A 15,432-nucleotide genomic window follows, 5' to 3' on the forward strand; every position below is an offset into this window, starting at 1 on the left:
CACCCCATGAGTTCTGCCTTGCAGGACTTTAACCTGAGGGCAAGCAACGTGCAGCTGAACAACAGACATTGCAGGGTGCCAGGAGCTGCTTTGTTATAGCTACAAACATTGTCCATGGCCCTCCTGCATGATCATCTTCTGACTCCAGCCCATAAACCACAAAGAGGCAAACACGAGCAAACTGGCCCAAAGTCTCAAAGAGAAAAGACCCAAAGAAGGATACGGGGCAGTGGGAGAAAGCGAAGGGAGCAGGACAAAGGGAAGGAAGAGGAAAAACTAGTACTGGGCTGCAGGACTGAGACAGAGGAATTGAAAGAGCCAGGGAGCAGGACAGACAGAGAGAGAAAAGGAAAGAAGAGAGGAAAGAAGAGACATCCAGCCAGACGGGGGGTTAGTGAGAGAGGATGGGACAGGGAACGGGATGAGAAGGAAATGGCAAGGCAAGGCAAGGCAGGGCTGCAGGACCGTTTTTTTATTTCTATTTTCTACCACATTCATCTTTAGATGAGGAGGAAAGCCATCAGACCTTTTAGATTAGGCCCAAACAAAAACCACAGCTACTTGAGACACTTAGACTAAGCCTAAAATGCAAAGATCTCTCCATAAAGATGGTTTTTATACTGAAATTTTACAATCTGTTGGCAATACAAAAAAAAAAAAAAAGCAGATTTAGTTAGGCTCCATCATCATACTTCTTCTCTTCAACCTTTATTATTCTTTGTAGTTTAGCACCTACTAACTTACCCTTCAGGGTGCAGAGAGGCTATAGGACTCTCTTTGCGACTTTACCTTCTTAAGAACAAGTTGCAAAGCAAAGGACAACATTACAAAGATGCTGGAGCAAGCTATATGAGATAGGTCTAAGGGCTTCTTCAACAGACATGTCAACACCTAAGTGGTAGAGACTCTACCCTCTTCCTAACCAAGCTTGCCTTTTGCAGCCAATTAAGCACTAACCTGACAAGAGCCTCTGCGCCCAGGTGACGGAGACTCTGAAGGGACAAGACACAACACGTGTACCCAGAAGTGAAAAAGCACTGCTTGCGACAAGGCCATGACTTCAGGTAAGCAAAATTGAATTTAATGGCCAGATGAAAAATTATGTAATTATCAGAGGCAAGACTAAGTGTAACATTTCAGCGTCCATTGGTTACTCACCACTTTTGTTTAAATGCCATAACAGGTATGTGGCTTGCCAAAACTTTACTTAAGCTTCAGGTATTTTAAAAAGCCATGTCAGGGTGCACTTCTGAAACTCTCCTGTCTTGGTTTGACTGATATGTTACTAAACAAAGTCACAAGCAAAAAGCAACATGGGAAAGTTTAAAAATTAAAACAAAACAAAAAAACCCACACAAACAAAACACAACACAACAACAACAACAACAAAGTGGTTGCACACCTGCGGTATTGTAAATATGATGCACATTTGGATTAAGAACAGCCATCATCAGTGAGTTTGCCCTACAATCAGGCAAGGACAGCCATGCAAAAAGCACCCTGGCTCTGCCGATGGCCATGGCAGGTGGCTAGTGACAACCGGAACACCATGGCAGGCCTGAAGAACACCCCATGTCACAGGTACTGCCACCATCTCTGAAAGAAGCCAAACCTGGAATGATCTGCATTTCCCCTGAAACTTCCCTTCAACTTCTGCTCTAACACCCACAGGAGAGCAGTTCCGCAGCTGCTTCTCAGCTCTTGTTTGCCGGCAGCTTCCATAAGCTGTTCTGCCTCTGATGAATGTGACAGAAACGTCAACAGGCACATGATGTGGTATGTGGAGCAGCTGCTGCAGCATCTCCATGGCCACCGTGGAGTCACTAAAGGACTCAGATGTGCTGGAAAGAGCAAAGATTTCAGGACATCGACTTGACTTCCAAACTTCTAAAGGAGAGGTAGCATTAGTAGGTGCTTCTTGGGTTGTTGCTTTTCCTCTGTGTCACTCACGTTGTTACACACATGGCCATATACAAGGGAATGCAATATACAAACACCACCAGGCACTCAGCTAGCATAATTTGTTTAATAAAGTCTTTCCTGTTTTTAAAAAAGTTTACAAGACAGATATGTTCCACATGATAAACGACTAGCGGCTGATTTTTCCTTTTAATAACAATCCATGCAGAAAGACTGGACTGGCTAACTTGGTGCTACATAGCATCTAAACAATATACCAAAATATACACAGATCTACACGCTGTCATGGAAACAGGTAGCACATGACACCATAGAGTGAGAATCAAAATACAAGCCTGTTTGGATCATTTTCAGAATTCAAGTGTAAGTTTAAGGAAAACCCCTGATTTATTTTTGAAATGGAGCTTATGTACTGATGGTGAATGTTCTGCTACAATCTGCCTATAGTCACCTTTTATTCAGCAGTCAAGTGAAAACACATACACAAAAATGGTACAAGTCCTTTTTACTACTGATACTACACATTAACAACTGAATCTGATAGCATTGCTTTGGTTGTTTCAATACAGAATGATGTAAGTTTCTAACGCTTTAGTTCTGTTTTCCCATCTTCCACTCTGTTCCAAAGTCACTGAAGAATGGTGCTGAGGTGAATGTCTATTGGGTCTCTCTCTTCAAGAATCCAGTGTAGCTTTTGTATGAGAAACTGTGGAAGGCAAGCAAACAGACACATTACTATGAGTAGTCTAAAAACAGAGTATGGTTATTTCAAATTTCATAGAGAAAAGTATCTTCACTTGTCACAGCATGAAAATTAATGCTAGGTTATCAGTATATCAATTTTAGAAATGTTCAACTTCCTAGAATTTCAAATGCTATTGGAAATGTCAGATTGATCCAAGTGCTCTAGAAGGCCTGCAAACTCCTGCTCTCTAAAATGTTCTTATTTCAACACACAACGCAGAAACAGTGGGGGAAGCCTTGTATTCCTGTAGCATAGAAGCAAGGCCCACAGTTGCTGAGAAACAGTACACCTTTGTGTTATTTTCTAAAATACGTTTTCCTTCCAATGCCCCTGCTCATCTCCAGGATTAAAACAGGCAGGTGCACCGTGCATAAAGCTGAAGAGAGCAGAACTCATGTGATTCCAGCTGTCGTACAATATGACAATCCACCTTTGCCTACAACCCAATTAACGAATGGAATCATTTCACACCAGTCTTGAAGCTTGTCTCCATAAGGCCACTTAAAACAAAGCCTGTGGACTTGAAATTTTCTTTGATCCCTTTTCCAGGTCAGTCCAAAACCAATTAGCCTATTTCCAGAAATCTGTTCAATGCCTTATGCAAATTAATTTGTATTAGTGCCAGACAGATAATACAAACTTCTATAAAACAGAAATCATCCCCAATGTCCGATCACCAGGGTAATTCATGGACTTTTTTTTTAAAGCAACTTTCTGAGCAATGTGTGATATTGAATTGTATAAATAACAAGCCAGACTGAACTCTAGGGATGGGAAAACAAGAGAAAGGTTAGACTTTAATTTTACAAAGCCGTTAATAATTAAACTGCATAGCCAGATCAGAGCTTCACTGTGCAGATGAGGGAGAACTTAGACATGTTTGAAAGTTCAAATCAGCAATGTAGCTTTCTTGAGGGGTGAGGGAGAGGAAGGCAGTGAAAGCTATGTCCTGAAGACTTTAAACTGACTGGAAGAGTATGATAAATACATATTTACACACGTAGATAACGCATGACAGAAGATTCAGACCTATACTGAGTTTAATTGATTCACTCATGTCCAAGTGTGTCCTAAAGGGAGAGGAAATCCCAGTTCTCACATTGACTTCAGGCAGCAAGTGTGTTTCTCAAAGCCTGACCTAATGTCCTCATTAGTCAGCAAAGGTGTATGAAAAGCCTGTTACCAAGTCCTCCTGGGAAAGAACAAACTGAGGAGGGAGAGAGAGGAATGATGACAGGAAGCTGCAGTTCTGGCCTGTCTCCAACTTCTGAAATGTTTTCCACTTTCATTGCTGGGGACTATGTGTTATTTGGGTATTACAAATGGTGGCGGCTGTTCCAGGGTTACTTGCCTGCTAGGTAAAGACAGGGAGAGAAACACAACCATGTATCCCCTCTCTGAAGAATACAAAGCAGGATTATGAGTTAAGTGACTGCTGTGTTGTAAGATCAAAATTTTATATTTCCTGAGTCAACCTGGAAACAGTCGTGCTGGGCCAGACTCACAGACACACACCCCCAATGGAGCACACAGCTGGGAAGAGGTTTTCATCCACTTCTACATTCTGGTGTGCCAACTGCAGACATAAGCGGAGGTTACCCACCAGCAAGATTATCAAAATTCCACCTTTCAGCACTTCTAATGCAACTCTCTGCATGTGCTCCTTCAGTAAAGCACCCAGGGTTAGGGGCTGCCAAGCAGGAGGACACAGCTTTACAGAGAAGTGGAAAAGCCAAACCTGAGGACTCTTTTGGGTGAGCTAAGGCTCTCTTTCCGAAGACACATCTCCTTCTGCTCCACTGCTTGCGCTGGGGTCATCCTTGTTACGAGGGGCATTTCTTTCTCTACTTGACTCAGAGGGCACCTTGGTTCTAGTCTTCTCTTTTCTTTGTTGCTGTTTTTCAAGTTTTGTCAGCTGTTCACAAAGCAGAATGAGAAAACACCGCATGGAATAAAATAATTTCAGAAGACTGTCTAAAAATTGTAAATGTGAGCATTTGTATAAAACTTGTAACTCAGATTCACACCACCAATAGAGATATCAATATATCAATAAAACAGGAAAAAAAAAAAAAAAAGCCCAAGTCTTGGATTTTCAGAAACTCAGAGAAGACAACAAACTATCATCATAGGCTAACATGATCACCCCCAAATACAAAAGAGAAGTGTACATATTCAAAGGACCATTCTCTGCTTTCCAGGGTTCCTTCTCCACCCAACACAATCTGAAAAACTGGAAAATAATAAAACACAAAGACAAAAAGGGAGAGCTGGATTCCACATCTTCTGGTTTGGGTCTTAAATGGCAGTTTCGTGGTTTCAAAGTTGCTGACGACAGATGTATCACATGTTCCTCCATCCAGCACACAAGAATAATTTTATTTTATTCTTTATCCAGAAAAAAAAAAACATATATGAGCTTCAGCATCATCTAGGATACAGAATAACCATTTTAAATCAGCTTGGACAAAACCCTCAGCTAATGCTGCCTTGCCACCTCTCAGCAGAAATGCTTTCAATCCTAGTAAGAGTCAGACTAAGTTGCATGTAGCTGTCACTTGTATGTCTCTTTCCCATTTGCCAGAGATGCAGGCTGCAGTAAGTTCTGGAGAGACTACATATTGATAGCTATTTAAATCACTACACTTTGTGCAGTTTATCTGTTTGGATAATTTCTGTCATCTACTGCTTTTCTTTACTGCTTCCACAATTTCCCCAAGATAAAGCATACTAGTCATAAATTATAATTTCACGGCCAGAAGGTCTCTTCTGAGGTGAAATGTTCATAGAATAAAATAAACTAGATTATGTGTGTTGATTATGAATTAGACAGGCTCACAGAAGACGCATACAAAGGTGTAAATCTGCGCATCAAATCAGTAAGAGCTAAGACTGCAGACTGCAGAGCCTTGGAAGGATGCACAGCATCCCCTTATACCTTACCTCACATATACACCCTCCTTGAACACCTGCACACATGGACTTCTAGCCTAACACAGAATATTCTTAGCTGGCTATTTCAAAACTAAAAATAGTTTATGTTTACTAAGTGGAATGACAGAGTATGATGTATCTGTTTGTCTAGCACAATCCAGTCTGCAAATCATGTGCATAGATGTAACAAACACATTGGATGTGACACAGGCAATATTTTAACTCCCATGTCTGACGATATGCGCACTACTCTTCTGCCAACAAGCCTTGATACACAGCACATGAATGTTAAAGGTAATCAAAAAAGCAAATTCCTCTGCAGGAAGGGAAACAGAAGTTTGTGAGTCCCTAATATTAAAGGTATTAAAAATTAATTAATGGTACTCCCAAAGTCTCTATGCAGTTGGGTTTTATTTTTGAAAATGGTATTGGGGCCATCCAGCTGTTGAAATCAGAACAGGGGTTTCAATGATCTTCATGGTACAAAAATGCACCAGAAGAGGCAAGGCACGCAGCACTAGCTGCAGAGACTCGAAAGCACAGTTCCAAGGTTTCAAAATATGGATTTGTACACCTCTAAATAACTATGTGAGCAGGAAGTGCATATGCAACATTCCTCACGGGCCCTCAGCCCAGCAGGCGGCAATTGCAAACTATCCCCCAACACCAAGCCAAACCACGGCCAAACCTGCTGCAACAAACCTATAACCAGCTTTTGCAATCTGTACCCCTTTCTTTTACTGCAGCACCGAGGCTCCTAGCAGTGACTCTTTTTCAACAATAATGATGCTGAAAAAAACCCTGTTATCTTATAGTTCTGAAACTTGTAACTCCATGAAACTTCATTGTTTCTGTAAATAATGTGATTACTGAATGACACGATATCCCTTTCTCTCTAACTAGTGCTTCTTCTTACAGAAGAAAAAGCCTAAGACACATGACAACAACGGTTTAAACTGAGTTACCTTTATCTTTGAGAAGGCTGTGAGCGAACCAAATAAAGCTAACCCTGGATTTTCAAAACATGAAAAACAGTAGTGTATTCAAACTGTGAACCTTGTGTTATTCAATAAAGAATCCACGTCCATGATGTATATTTGTTATATATAATTTACATATAGATATAGAAATGGCTCAATGTATGACAGCATGTCATACTACCAGGTCAAACATGCCTATACTCATCATTTTCCAACATGGTCTTGGGGGCAAAGAGCATTCTCACTAAGCCTTCTGAAGTATATATAGTTATAGTATATACAGTTTTATAAAAATAAATATATATGTGTACATATAGTCTGATGTACAAGGAGTAGCATTTATAGCCTAGAGTAAACAGCATGCAACAGATGGTCTCCAAAATTATGACATGTATATTTATCACAAATGACTTCATGTTACCTAATTCTGCAGCTAATTAGTTTGAGAACAATGTAGTGCAGAGGGCAAACAAAACACCACATAGAGACAAAGCTAAATCCAGATCTTCACATCCAGCAGATAAATCTCCACCTTCACATCCACCTCTGTAAAAGGCCCAAAGTGCTACTCATGACTACTCAACAACATCTCTTCCTCACGGGCCAACATCCCTAACAGAGAAAAAACAGGAGCAGGAATACCCTTTGAATATTTAGAACAACTCCCAGGTTAGCATCATCTGACAGCAGTATTCACCCAGCTCAAAGAAAAATTACACGAATTCATTTAGATGAGATGAGAGGGTAATTTGATAAACTTTGTTAATCCATGCCTCATATGAACAGGATTTACTTTTTTAAAAATTATAACTAATTAAAGGTAAAGTTAATTTATTAACTGTTTCATCAATCTAAAACTCAAATAATACTGAAATAGATAAGGATTTGTGGTTACCTATGGACATGAACACACACGTGCTCTCCAACCTGTGCATACACCGCGATCACGCTATGAACCAAAGTTAAGGCACAAAGATTAAAATACATTTCTTTGTAAACAAAATATGCAGTTTCATTGTTATTATGCAGGCAACAAAATAATCACACATCTCTTATTTTTTTCATTTCTGTGCTTATAAGGTGCTCAAGTAATTCAAAAGGATGCGTTACAGGAGTATACTCCACCACAAAAGACCTGCCAATGAGTTGAAAAAAGTTAAAACAGTTAACTTTTTGGTATTACAGTGAATAAAGCTTCAGACACACAAGTCTGGTTCAATGAAGTGTATCTTTAATGTTTCCCATTTAAGCACAGAGTGTGTTCCATATTCATCATCTCATCTGCAGAAATATTGTGAGCTGTTTGTGTCTACTGCTGTGGAAATGGTGCAACAGTACATAAAGTGTCTAGCTCAGCTTCACATCTAAGAACCAAATTCATTATTTTCTGAGACATCTTGGGAGGCTCCTAAGGATTCCAAGTGTGGGCATCTTAGAGCAGGAGAAGCACTGTTTCATGGCAAAAGTACTGTGTCTGCCTAAGATGTAGTGCTGGGCTGGTGAGCAACACGTAACAGTTACATCTACACAAGCGCTGAAATGTTCACATTTCTAACACAAGACGGACATCTTGCATGTTGAGCTATAACATGCAGCATATAGGCAAAAATTTGTGCACAGGATTAGAATCAGTGCCCCTCACTCCATTAAGACAGTCTTAAGTATAGACATAAGAGCAGTAATCAAGCCTGAGAACTCACGTGGAAAACAATTTCAGATGTAAACATGTATATGGCAATACCTTTATCTCAAGCCACAGTACCCTGGAATCACTCTGGGTTATGACTTTGGCCATAACCAAAGCCCATAAACCAACCTGCTGTTCAGAAGTCCTTCATGGTCCCCTGTCAGCAGCCAAAACCTGTGCTTTGGGGATCAGTACCTGGTCTGACCCAACTACTGACTATCTGAAGCCTGAAAGTAGTCAGAGAAGTCTTGAAACATCTCAGATGTTTAAGATCATCTCCCTTGTGACCACGCACCGAAATGCAAGCGTCCTCAGTCCACAGAAGACAGCTTTTCTTTTCTCCCATTGTAATACAGATATTTCACATTGCTGAAACACTATAGATGAACTAATAATCTCTAGCTACATGGACATTGTTTCATCCCCAACACCTAGAGTAATAGTTTCGAAAAATGTCAAAATTTACATGAGTTGACAGGATCTTTGAAAAATTCTATCCTGATGCAATTTAACAGTACACTAGAAATGAAATTCAAAAAATTGAATCATTACAGTGGAAAGCTAGATGAAAGAAGGTTCCACCAAGGCAGAAATGTCTGCTGTTACGTCAGCTGTGATACTATGTCACATAAACTTTGCAATCAATTTGCTGTAGCAAAAATATGCAAACAAACCGGCACACCAAGTGCCCAACTTGAAAATGCTAACAAATGTCTAGGTTGGTTGTTTTGCTGAAGTTCTTTTCCCGCATTCAGAAATGCCTCAGTGTCAGCCTTCCTTGAAGGTCTATTTTGTTGAATACAGAAACATATTCTTCATTTTCCTTTCTCTATGATCAGTGTGTACACAGAGGTTGCTCGCTGCTCTGGAGACAGCTTTTCCTTCTGCATAGCCACGAATAACACCAGGAAGAAGTGAATGACATCAACAAGAGAATTACTTTGTTAGCAGTCTGCCAAAAAATCAGTGGCAGTGTTAATGTTTCTGGAACCTCAAACTACAATAAGATCTGCAGATGTATGTTTCAAATTTCAGTAGTGGTGTGCCAAGCTGCTACAATTGCAAATCTAAAAAAATAAAATAAAATAAACCACAACAACGGTAAGGGCAGGTTACACTTCAGGAAGAGACTGATCCTTCAAACTGCCATAGGGCATTACAAATCTAGCAGTTTAATCCTGATGCCACTAAGCAAATGATAGCACTGAGATAAAATGATTATCAGAGGTTTACTGCAAAAATAAACCAATGGAAAGGTTGTGACAGAGAAGGGCAGTCCACACAATCTGTTAAGGAGACAGCGGATCATCTGACTTTCTCCTTTTACTTTCCACACACGTATACCTTCAACTTACAATCAAAGTGTTAATAGCAGCTTTTTTTCTCTTTGAGGACATAACTTTTTTGGCCAATGAGCAGCTCATGCAAGGAATTGCAACCTTGATTTTGCTCCTAGAAGAAACATGATGTCTGTGACACAATGAAGTTTCACTATATGGGCCCAAAGCCTGAGGCAAGAAAAGTGCTTCCAGCCCTTCATCAGTTCACCTGGTCTAACTCACTGTCCAGGGCCTTGGAAAAATTCCCCAGCCAAGCAGTTTATCAGCTGTATGGCTTCTCCACTCCTCCTCCTCAACCACTCTTCATCATCAGTGACACCAGTTGAGCTCCATTTGGTTCATTTTTCTCACCAAAACGTTCAGTATAAGAAAATGAACTCATAGGTTTTGGATTTCTTTCTTCAAAGCTCAAACACAGTGCAACTGGAAGAGGGGAAACACGAAAGCTGGCAACACGGCATCTAAAAAGAACATCAGCTGACCGTGCAAAGGAGAGGACCGTAGTTTATTTCTCATAACACTGCATATGTCACATGGGAAGAAAAACTAGGCAACAAAAAAAAAATTTCAAAGACAATGGGAAAAATCCATTCACTGCAGATGGGGGCCCTCACTGTACAGTGATTTTCTCTAGTTGAATATCATAAGATACTTGACACCAGCTGTGTCAGGACTGTGCTACCGATCACACAATTCCAAGAAAATACAAGCTGAAGCAACGCCATACTTGTGGAACTGTAAATGCCTTCAGCTACATTCTATTAAAATGTTCTAACTGAAAAGTGATAGAAAAATTAAAATACTAGATTTGGGGTTTCTTCACATTCAGCAGATAAATCACTTTTGGCTACACAGGTATGGGAAGTTTCTTAAGGCAAAAATAATAGAATATTTACCTGGAATTCACTTAAAAGACTTTCTATAATCAAGATCCTTCTGCCATTTAAAAATACAAGTTACTTAAATGTCAGTCTGGAGAAGTTCCCCTCTCATTTAAAACACTGACATTTCCAAGTCCTCATATTGACCAAGCATGTGTGTGATGCTTTACAGTACTGGTACAGGCAGGTTCAGTAACAAAGATCTGTTCCAATTCTTTCATCCTTCTTATCCCTCCCACCACTGTGTTCAGTTCCAAAATACGGTTTAAAATACAATGTAGTTTACTTCCTTCCAGACAGTATTGGAACAAACAGGCCCACAGAGATCTATTCAGTGTCTAATTAGAACATATACATTAAACACTGAAATTGCTAAGCTATTTTCCCTAGCAGAAGAAATTAAAAAGCACCGAATATTTCCAATCTGAAGTCCATAATTATTGATAATGCCTTTAAAGTTCAAGGGGCTTTTTTTTTTTGGATTGTCACCATACCATCTCCCTGGGCACCCTCTAAAACCTCTTTCTGCTGCATTTCTGTCTGTCTGCTTCTACTATTAATAGCCAAAAATTCCTATGAAAAAACACCAAGTACACCTGTCAAACCTTCCCCAAAACAGGATACAAAGCATTCTGGGCATCGCTAACCTAATCTCAGCAATGATCACAACAAACTTCACCAAGACAGGACAGAAATTTGCTATACTAAGTGCTGACCTCTGTAATTATCTAAGTGGATGCATGTAAGTTCAAAATTGTTTCACCAGTTAAAGGCTGGAAACCACAACCCTTGTGATTTGTACCTGAACATCAGAAAAAATACTTTTGTTTTCTGCATCATAGCCAAGAGTGAAGAGAAATACTTGATTTAGCCTCACTCTCAAAGACTATGTAGGAAATGTAGTCACTATTATTGAACTCAGAACAGAATCACCACACGTGTATATTGACCTTCTTCCATTTTATATGTTTTTATTTTCACATTTCTTATCCAGCTTCTAATTCCTGGCTTCATTGTGCCTTTCAAGCAAAATTCATTGTACATCAGACTTACCAAAAAGGCACCTTAAGAGCTAAATTAAATGCTGCTATTTTTTATTTTCCTATTATTCCATTCACACGTCCAAAACTGAAAAAAAAAATCACAAATCTTCAGAAAAGGCCCAGCAATCACTGACTACTGCTGGTGTAAGAATCTTCTAATTTACTTCACACTTTCAAATCATTTGCTTACTATTAAGTCGGACCACAACAGAACTGAACAGTTCACAACAAACTAAACTGTATTAGCTTTCCCTGCTCACTAGGGTTCCACAAACAGCTGGGATATTCTCTTTTATGCATATACATATATATATATGTACACATTTTTAATATAAACAAATATATATTTCTTGTATGAAGAGGACTTTTTAAATTAATTTTTAATTAGCTATGTAAATGATTTATTTATACCTCTCTAGCACAAGGAATATAAAAATACATTCGGATTAACTAATCCAAATGTATTTTTACTAATGACAGGGCTAAGGAATTCTAAAGATCAGACTACCAATTACAAGCACAGACAATCGCTCAAAAAAATAAAGGTATTTCATTGTCGTATCCAATGCCAGAAAAAAAGCTATTTATCGCAATTATTTGTCTAATGTCTTTCTGTTAACATCACATTAAACACTGCAGGATGGTTTCTTTATCTCTTCTTGCTAATGCAGAAAGCAAAAAGATAAAAAATACATCATCTCTGAGCCTTTGTTCCCATGCTACAAGTAAAATCAACAGACTGTATGACAGCAAAAACAATGCAACAGGCAGGGAAGAGGAAAAGGAACGACAAATTTAAATTGGTTCTCCCTCATCACAGGTCTTGTATGATGGGTGAGAGATGATGGCACACATGTCAAACAACAGCAGGATGCTTAAGGATGCTTAAGAGTGTCAGAAACAGCAGTTCCTCTGACTGCATGTGTTAAGGTCCCAATATGAGCTAGAAAAGATATCCAGTAACAGTTAAAGGAGCTGCCAGTTTTCAAGTAAATGGGGTTCTTTGAAATGTGGCAAAGATTAAATTCTTTGTGCATCCAAAGCACAGGAGGCTGGTTATCAGCGTCTATGCCACTGTAAGAGCTCATCCGTTTCTGTGACAAACAAGTATCCCCCGCATCAGGACTTGCAATGAGCTGGAACTCAGGGGGGTGGCTCATTAAATGCATGCAGACAACATATCACAGAGGGCAGGCAAGTAAACGTACTCTTATTCTCATCCAGACTGTTTGGTACCTGCCCAGATAGCCCATACAAGGACTCTGTCCCCCTTTTCATGGGGTCCAGCCACAGACTCAGTAACAAGATGTATCTTCACCTTGGTGCATCCTCACCTTAATACAAATTACAGTGTTCTACAAACATCCTTCACAAGAAGCCCCATCTTTGCCGATGAAATGAGGTTTAAGGAGGAACAGAAGGCAATCAGCATGTGAGACTGAAGCAGAATCAGACATTCACATTAAACAAAGATTACGTGCTAGAGAAAGTTTGAAAACAAGCATCCTTCCCAGTCTTCAGCCCATGTTGTGGCCAGCAGGAAGATGTTGTCAGACGAGAAAAGCAGGCAGCCTTGAACTCTGAGGACAAAATACTTAAACAAGCCACAAGATGGAGCCCTGGTGGTTCCACTTGTGTTATTTTACACCCACACACAGGACAGCAGGGGTAAAAGCTCTCTCAGTGGCTTTGCATTTCAGTCAGAAACTGCACCGTGCCATCCTCCAGTGATCCACCTACCCTTACTCCAGTGCCTCCCACTGACTGCTTAAGCAAAAAAGACTGGTCACCAGACACCAGACACCGTGGGGCTCCATCTCAGAGTCACAGGCAGCAAGACATAATGCTGCTATCCATCTGGCCACTAACGCCCTCAACTGCAGGCTACAATACATGCTGCTATACAAAGGAGATGACCTCCTGCATCTGAGACAGAGATGGAGAATTTGTACATGGAAGTGGCATGATGGCACGGAGGGAACACGTCCTTTCCTATTCCACAAAGAGCTGGAATGGTAAAAGCAGCAGGCTGATCTATACCATAAACATGGTACCTGAAAATAGTGGGCTATAACTCTCTTGAGGATTGATGAACAGTTGAAAGAGGACATCAAAGCACTCTGTTGCCATCCAGCTTTCTGCAGACTATTTCCCAGGCAAATCGGGCAGCAGCTCAGTTATTCCAAGTGGGAAAGTGAGTGCTTACATCTACAAGCAGTTCTCACTCCAAAGACAGAATTGCTGCTGATAATCATTCCTGTTTGGGGCTGAGAACTCTTTGTGCTAAAGCTGTGCAGGTACAAAAAGAAAGACCAGGAGCAGATGTAGTTCTTTCAGGGGCTAAAACATCACAAAAGTATTCAGAACAAAATTTGGAGGTAAAACAAAACCGACTCCAAACCAAGATACCTTAGATATCTAAGGCAACATGAGATGCTTCCTTTGGCTTCCTCATGCTCTCTTCCCATTAGGCTCCAAACACTTTTATTATGGTATTTTGAGATATGCAGAATTCCCACCAAATACAGCCACCAGATGCACTGCAGTCATCACAGAGCCTGTAAGCGGGTCAGCCACGTATGAAAAACCCAAACGTCTGATTTTTAATTCAGAAAAGTGATGGTCAGATGGCGACTGAAGGACAGATCCCATCAGCGAAGTGATTTTATCTTGCTGGTCAACTGGTCAGGTAATTTGGTAGGATCACAGTACATGGGAGAAACTCCAGCTAGAAAAACTGAACAGACTAGACTAGAACCATTCAGTTGGACGGGACCTACAATGATCATCTAGTCCACCTGCCAGACTAATTCAGGGCTGACCAAAAGTTAAAGCACTTTGTTAGGGACATTGTCCAAATGCCTCCTAAATACTGACAGGCTCGGGGCACCAACCAAGCCTGTTCCAGTATTTGACCACCCTCTTGGTAAAGAAACACTTCCTAATGTCCAGTCTAAACCTCCCCTGGTGCAGCTTTGAAACATTCCCATGCATCCTATCACTGGATATCAAGGAGTTCTGCACCTCCCTTAGGAAGCTATACAGAGCAACAAGGTCACTCCTTGGCCTCCTTTTCCCCAAACTAGACAAGCCCACAGTCCTCAAGCCACTCCTCACAGGACATTCTTTCCAGCTTTGCTGCCCTCCTCTGGATGTATTCAAGGACCTCCACATCCTTTTTAAATTGTGGGGCCCAGAACTGCACGCAGTACTCAAGGTGAGGCCACACCAGGGCTGAGTACAGTGGGACAATCACCTGTTTTTACCAGCTGTTCATGCTGTGTTTGATGCACCCCTGGGTGTGATTTGCCCTCCTGGGTGACAGGGCACACACTACTGACTCGTACTGAGCTGCTGCTGACCGGCACGCCCAGATCCCTTTCTGCTGGGCTGCTCTCTGGCCACTCCTCTTCCAATTTATACCTGTCCCCACTGTTAGTTCAGGTGCAAAATCCAGCATTTGTTCTTGTTAAAATTCATGTCATTGATGATTGACATATGATGTGGAGAATGCAAAATTGCCGGCAGGACCTCTTTGAGCACGGACGGGCGGGCCAGTGAGAGTAATGAGTCTAATTCAATATGAATTTAACATCAATACCCTTTAATGAACTTTTTTTTTTTTTTTTGGACAAGCCAGGCTTGATTAGCTATGCGTTCTAACCCCTCTTTGATATGTGATAAAGAACAACTTATACGTAGCATATCAATTACAACAACAATCAACATAAACAATGCACTTTGCAATAAACCCTAAATCCACCCCCCTAGGCCAAGCCAGTTTGTTCAACTTTTTAAACCAATAATCAACCGGTTCGATTTCCTGTGGCTCTGGCCCTACGGAAAGGCGACCATTGCAATTGTCATGGTTGTCAAACCATGCGCTAATATTTTTCTTCTCA

At 40.6% G+C, this 15,432-nt stretch overlaps 1 protein-coding gene across 2 annotated transcripts in view; it reads right to left on the bottom strand.

The window, feature by feature from the left end:
• Positions 1-2,012: 2,012 nt before the first annotated feature.
• DTD1 (D-aminoacyl-tRNA deacylase 1) overlaps positions 2,013-15,432 on the bottom strand; it is a 33,052-nt gene continuing 19,632 nt past the window's right edge. For both annotated transcript variants that reach the window (XM_005508814.3, XM_065058830.1), the window contains 2 exons: positions 4,404-4,580; positions 2,013-2,626 (listed from right to left, as the gene is read on the bottom strand). In XM_005508814.3, the coding sequence (XP_005508871.1) occupies positions 4,425-4,580 (156 nt within the window). In that variant the 3' untranslated portion in view covers positions 2,013-2,626; positions 4,404-4,424. The remainder of the gene's footprint in view (positions 2,627-4,403; positions 4,581-15,432) is intronic.

Source organism: Columba livia, chromosome 3 (genome assembly GCF_036013475.1).
Source record: "Columba livia isolate bColLiv1 breed racing homer chromosome 3, bColLiv1.pat.W.v2, whole genome shotgun sequence".
NCBI lineage: Eukaryota > Metazoa > Chordata > Aves > Columbiformes > Columbidae > Columba > Columba livia.